The following is a 7,285-nucleotide window of genomic DNA, read 5'->3' on the forward strand; positions in this document are numbered from 1 at the left end:
AACAGATTGAAAAATGCTTTTTTTAGGGAACACAACCCACTTAACATTAGGAATAAAGCCAACCCTCTTAAAGCTAGCCCCTCAAAGCTAAAGCAAATACTAACATAACCCTTTAACAATATATGCATCTTTTACATACCCACCACCTACAAAAAATGTATGGAAAAAGGGACACTAATGATATGCTGTTATTGGCTTTGTTCCAATCCCTCTCATGATAATACATTTGGAATATGATTCTTTTGATTCCATGCAAAAGCAAACATCTTAAATTACCATGAATATTTGAATTCAAAGTAAAACACTCATGAAAATACCATCAAAAAGCTTCAACCTTTCTTTCTTCATATACTTCTACACAACAAAACATGCAATATAATATCTGATCAAGAATTGGAAGGAAACACATTTCATGTACACAGCTCGATCTTCAAATTCAATCCCCGAGCTAGCTAGGTAATTGGTACTCCCTTCACTTCTTTAGGCCCGATCAGGAGGTTGTCCGTTATTTCTTGTTCTCCTAAAAGCATACCGGCCGTTTATGAGACCATTGCACATATATAAAGCCATAAAGTGATAGCCACAAGAAAGTGCATGTAATTGTTTGTCAAAATGTACTTATATTTTATACGAAATGGCAATTAGCCTAGCGGTATAAGGGTGACTCATCAACTTCAAGGTTGTGCATTCAATTCTGGCAATTACCGGAAGTCTTATGTGGTATAAGTGTTTTCCTTATAAAAACAAATCTTTAAAACAAATGTACGAGCAAACTCGGTTTCTTATAAGGTTCACAAATGTATCATCTAATAATTGAAGTGTCACACGAGTATGGTTAAAATTGTATTGACCTTTAAAGATAATAACTCATAGAATTCAAATCGTTTGCATACCTGTTATGAATAGGATCAGGGCCATTTGGCACCCTTCTCTTGCTCACGTAGTTGAGAACCACTCCTCTTGATTTGAAAACTCCAAAACTCGCAGTAGACGGAACTCCAAGCTTTGCTTGTATGGTTGTGGAAACCGTAAACAACAAAAACCAGCAAAATCCCACTACTAAAACCGCTCTTAGAATTGCTCTACAGTTTGTCTCCATTTGCCTTGAACTTTCTATTCCTATTAATAATCTTTTCTTACAGAAGATAAATGTGAACTTGTAGCAATCATATCGGTATTCTTATAAAATTCAGAAGCAATATATATATATATATATATGTATGTATGTATGTATTTGTAAGGTTGGGGAGGGAGAGGAGGGAAAAACAAAGCAGGGGAATGTATGTGTGGTTTTCAGTTTTTATTTTTTGAACATGGCAAGTAAGAGTGCCACCTTTCTTTATAGATGGAAGCAATTATAAATTTTTGCATCTACTAAATAAAAAGTTGCAAAATAACAGAACTTTGATAAGTGTTGTTTCTTCTTTAAGTTTAGACTGGGCCCACCCAAGAACTTTGTCATGCCACAATATCAAAGGGGACCCTTTTGCTATCTTCCTAAAAGTGCAGGTTGTTACAATGCATGGAACCTTGCGCAAATTTAGCTAATTTTACAGTTTATGAATCTGATATATAGATACTGCAGTTACAATAGACAATTATTATGAGCTAAACAGGAACTACCTGAACAATGATAATGTGCATGATGGTATGTTATAATGCGAAAATTTGCAAACGATCAATGAGTCGTAAACTTATTAAGGAAAAAGAGGCCAAGGTTTATATATGATTGATACTTACAGAGAACTACTAAACAGATATAAGTATCTTTATCAGACAAAGAAGGGGTACCCCCACCTCCGGAAAAAAATTAAAAAAAAAAAAAGAAAACCTCGATGGACCCGATTGATCAGCAATAAAGTAAATATCGGTCGGGTGCGCTTTTGTTTGAATCTTTGTTAGACCAACATTATGCTATCTGGATGTAAGTTAGAATCATAGATTCTTAATTTTTTTGAAGCTGATAAAAGGGATATTTTATAGGAAATGGCTGGATTTTGAGTCTTGTATGTATGACCATCACTTTCTGGTAGCAAGAAGTCCAGACATATGGAATCCTTTCTTATCTCATTTAGGAGAAATCAAAGAAAATGTGTTCAATTCTTATAGCTCAAACATATCTAGTGGTCCATTGCTTTCTGTTCAGATGAAACTCAAATAAATTGATTATGTGCTCATCTTAACTCCTAAGGTTATAATAATATCCACATCTAATATAGTCTGATATAGTATCGTACATTTTGGGCGAAGCTAACGATACATTGTGTACAATTTGCTGAAAAAATATATTCTGCGACCCATAAAGTAGTAATATGATGTGCTCATATATCATATCATTAGGTTATAATACCCTCATATCTGATATAGTATCTTACAATTTGGGCGAAGCTAATTACCATCTGTCATTAGATCACACAATACATCGTGTAGCCCCCAAAATGAATTAACTAACAGGAAGTTGAAACATAATATATTCAAACCCAAGTTTGTGATGCATTTAAACTATACTCCACCTTAACCAGTTTTGGCTAATACTATCAGCTTGAAAAACTGTATATATTTAGCATCAAGTATCTGAAACTATGCAACTTAAATGCTAGTAGATTATGTAACACTGTAGAGATCTATTGAAGTATTAAGTGAAAAGGCCTTAGATAACCATCGCAGGCCTTAGAATCAGGGCCACCAAGTACCATGAAAAGGTGAAAAACTTCACTATCATGTTCTATACAGTAATATGTACAAATACTTAAATAACAGAACAAAGTTTCTGTCTATTGAAGTATTAAGTCCAAATTTATTATTTGTTTCTATGGGCTTACATTAATTTTTATTCAACATAATGCATTATTTAGGTTTTTACATCTTTAGGAGTGATGGAATCAGAAGAGTTGACCACCAGCTGCTACTTTCTAGGAGCAACCTAGGTTCGAAGAGGCAGAATTAAATTTAAGTAGTTGACACTATCCCTGCTGGGGGTTATGTGGGTACCAATTCGGTACATGGGATCAAGCGGTTCCTATCAATCTACCGTTTTTTTATCTTTAGGAGTGATGGCTGACCTTTGAGGCAATAGGATCAGATAAGAATTCATTGAAATTGATACGACATTGTTAGGGTAACTTGCTTCTTTTTATAAAAATTCTTAAATCCCCATTTAACTTGAGCTAAGAAGATATTTGGACCCTTTAGCCCAGTTAAGTTGGTAGTTATCTTTACTTCTTTATCTTTACTATTACTATTACTATTTACTATATATTATAAATCATTTTGGATTTTTATTTATAATATATCTTAAGAAATTAAACATATTTTTTTTTCTTCCAAAAAGCCCCTTTGAGTATATTTATACACTACAACACTAAATTACTATATTTACCCTTATAACAAATTGTCACTACTTTAACAAAATTCCGCCGCAACGCGTGAGTATTATGCTCGTAACTTATTAGCTATACAAGGGCACTAAGCGACTAACTTGTTTATAACGCTATAAAAGGGCACTAAGCGACTAACTTGTGTGTTTGTCCAACGAACATGAACAAGTCGATTTTTTATTTTTAACGAGCATCAACATAATTTTGTGCCCATTTATACATTTGTGAACATGAACAACGCCTAATTCATATATGTTTGATTTGTTTATAACGCTGAATATCTTTACTAAAAGTCAACAGCAACAAATAAAAAACATACTAAATTCTCACAAACAATAATATGTTGTAAAACAACTAAAACTGTCCCATATGTGTTTTGCTGATGATCTTCTTGTGGTTTGCAAAAGGAATAGTGGCTCTTTAAAGGTGGTGAGAAAGGTTTTGGATGAATTTAGTATGGTTTGAGGTCTAAATCCTAATATGGGTAAGAGTACTATTTTCTTTGGTAGCTTGAAGGAAAGTGAAAAAAGGGAATTACTAAATATTTTACCATTTAAATGTGGTAAATTACCTGTAAGGTAATTGGGAGTACCTCTGTGGACAAAATATTAGGGATAAAGGATTGCAAAGTTCTGGTTGATAAAGTTAGAAATAAAATTGAATGTTGGAGGAATAAGAAATTGTCTTATGCTGGAAGGATTCAATTGATGGGATCTGTTTTGGCTTCTATGCAAGTGTACTGGGCATCTGTCTTCTTATTGCCAATTTCAGTCATTAAGGAGTTGGAAAAACTGTTTAAAAGATTCTTATGGAATGCTGGTGAGTCTGCAAAAGGCAAAGCAAGAGTTGCTTGGAAAGATGTGTACATGCCTAAAGAACAAGGTGGATTAGGTATAAAAGATATAAGGAGATGGAATGAAGTTCTTTTGATTAGACAATTTTGGAAAATTATAGATAATAAAGGATCTTTATGGGCAGAATGGGTGAATGTGGTGAAACTTAAAAATAAGAATATATGGTATTATCAGGTGGATAAGACTGACAGTTGGGGATGGAAAGCTATGATGGGGATAAGGAACTTGATTAAAAAACACGTTTATGTTGAAATTGGTAATGGAAAAAGCACCTCAAAGTGGTATGACAAACTGTGTATGGAGGGTACTCTGCATGAATTTATTAGCAGAAGAGATTTATGTGATGCAAGACTTGGTGATGATGATACTGTGAATGAAATGACTACTAATTGGTGTTGGAATTGGCCTGATGGATGGATAGAACAGTTTCCCAGAATTAGAAACATTGAGGTTCCTGTTTTATGTAGTGGAAAAGAAGACAAGATACTATGGTTGACTAAGAATAATCAGAAAATGGAGTTTTCTACTAGTCAAGCATGGTATGATTTAAGGGATGAATGGTCAAATGTGACATGGAAGAATGTAATCTGGTTCAAGCAATGTATACCAAGACATGCATTCATTCTGTGGCTGTCAGTTCAAGGAAAACTCCTTACTCAAGACATAATGGCTATATGGAAAGGAGATGCAGACTTAAAATGTGTTTTCTGCTAGTTAACCACAGGCAGTCATGTTCATTTATTTTTTTAATGTGAGTTTATTCAAGGTATTTGGAAGGGATTGTATAAATATATGCAGCAGACACAAGAAAAGGACAATTTGCAGGTTGTTATCAATTCGGTGGCAACAGAAAGGGGTATGAATAAGCTAGGAGGAATTGTAAATAAACGGTTTTTGGCTCCTGCAGTTTATTACACATGGCAGGAAAGGAATGCAAGGGTGTTTAAGAACCAAGAAAGAAATAAGGAAGAATTATGCCAAGTCATATTTGATAGTGTTAAATATAAACTCATGACTTTTAAAGTAAGGAAAACAAGGAATGTGGAAAGGATAGCAGAAATGTAGGATTCGGAATGGATAAACAGAACTTTAAAGGCTAAGTAAGGATGTTGATATATATAAAAGGTTGCACTTACGTATGGGAATAGTGAGTCATGCAAGATGAGACTATTTGGTCCCATACTGGTGCAGGCTAGGTGTGGCTTGAAGACTGAGATTATGCAATTTAAGGTTCAAGGAATATTGCTGGACATTGAGATGGATAGAATAGATTCTGTATTGGTTTTGGAGAGTATATAGTTGATTGTAATGCTTGGGCCTGCCCAAGTTTGTTTATACTGTAAATTTGTAAATGTTGGACAGATTATAAAATTTTCACATTTTCACCAAAAAAATAAATAAAATACGAAAGACCATTTGATGGTTTAAAAGACAATTCGACTTCGAGCATTGTTCGAATACATTTCTAGTTTGTTTGTATACATGTAAAAGAAAAGAAGAACTATGTATAACGGATCAAGTTATAGATAAATTAAGATATATCAATCCGCTTGCCTCAAGAAAGGAAAACAATCATGTTTGGCTAGTTTTCATCGTTAGATTGCCGACTCGTGTGAACTTGATTAATAGAGGTATTGATATTCAATTGAGTCTTTGTCCAAACTGTTCCAATTAAGAGAAGTTGGCAAGACATTTGTTTGCAAGATTGGTTCCTGTATTTTGTATATTTTTGCAAAGGGGGTCTCTATTCGAGAATCATTGCAATGAGAGTCCCTATTTTGAGAATTTTTTCAAAATTGATCCATATTTGACGGATCCGTAAAAGGTGGCCATCAAGTGTGCACATGTGGGATATTTATGAACTTTCCACTTCACAAGGACCCCCATTGCTAAAATGAAAAAACCACAGGGACCAATCTTGCAACTAACACCTTGATATTGTTTTTATTTAATTCAAGAGATTGTAACATACAATTATCTGATTGTTAGGTCTCTCATACTAAAATTATGTGCACTTTAAAATTTTAATAATAGATCTACCTTATATAAATACTTTTATTTTAGAAAACTGGTTTATATATAAACTTTTGTTTTTATATAAGTTTAAATAAATAAAAGATTGTATGTTAGGAATTTGATATTTATTAAAAAGAAAAAAGCAAATCTGTTCGAATAATATAAATGTCATATATGGTATTTTAGTTATCTATTCTCGAGTCAAATACGCAGAAAGTCAACAACATTTTTTGAAATAAAATAAATTATTAAATAAATAAAAATAAAAGCAAACTAGTAATTTGATAGTTGTCTTAAAAAAAATCTTTGATATATTATTAGAAAGTAGATATAAATTATTATGTAAATTGGAGTTTAATCATAAATTGAAGTATTTATAAGTTTTAGAATTTTTAGTGAAAATATGTTTTTAGTAATTTAACAATAAATAATCATAAAAAGCTAAACTTTGCTAAAAGTTATATTAAAGTTAATTTTTTTTAATAAGATTTATTATTTTATGGAAAAGTTAAAAAGATTTATTTAGTTATGGATTTTTAAAAATTAATAAAACTTTTTCTACAACTATTAATATAATTGATAATTAAAAGTTTTTTAGTTCCATAATTTTTAATTTATAGTTTTAATTACGATACATGTAAATTAAATTTTTTTAAGTTAACTAAAATTTTTTAAATGGTTAAGAAATGGTTAGACCAATAGTCTTTTATTATATATAAAGAAGAGTTAGTTGTAAGATTAGTCCATGTGGTTTTCCCATTTTAGCAATGGGGTCCTTGTGGGGTGGAAAGTACATAAATCCCCCACATGTGCACACTTGACGACCACCTTTAACGAATCCGTCAAATTTGGACCAATTTTGCAAAAAATTCTCAAAATAGAGACCCTCATTGCAACTAGGGACCCCTTGCTAAAAAGTACAAATCACTGAGACCAATCTTGCAATTAACTCTTTTATTTATTTTTGATATAGTATCACATCAATACATAAAAATAGTAGGTAGTATGGCAATAATGTAGCATGGTTAGATACTCGAT

The 7,285-nt window shown here is 32.3% G+C and overlaps 1 protein-coding gene across 1 annotated transcript; it reads right to left on the reverse strand.

The window, feature by feature from the left end:
- Nucleotides 1-221: 221 nt before the first annotated feature.
- LOC122580574 (CLAVATA3/ESR (CLE)-related protein 25-like) lies at nucleotides 222-1,304 on the reverse strand. The gene is made up of 2 exons (XM_043752846.1): nucleotides 894-1,304; nucleotides 222-520 (listed from the first exon to the last, which is right to left on the reverse strand). Exons 1-2 carry the CDS (start codon nucleotides 1,097-1,099, stop codon nucleotides 481-483), a joined length of 246 nt encoding a protein of 81 aa, XP_043608781.1. The 5' UTR covers nucleotides 1,100-1,304; the 3' UTR covers nucleotides 222-480.
- Between the last annotated feature and the right edge of the window lie 5,981 nt (nucleotides 1,305-7,285).

This window comes from Erigeron canadensis, chromosome 8 (assembly GCF_010389155.1).
Source record: "Erigeron canadensis isolate Cc75 chromosome 8, C_canadensis_v1, whole genome shotgun sequence".
Taxonomy (NCBI): domain Eukaryota; kingdom Viridiplantae; phylum Streptophyta; class Magnoliopsida; order Asterales; family Asteraceae; genus Erigeron; species Erigeron canadensis.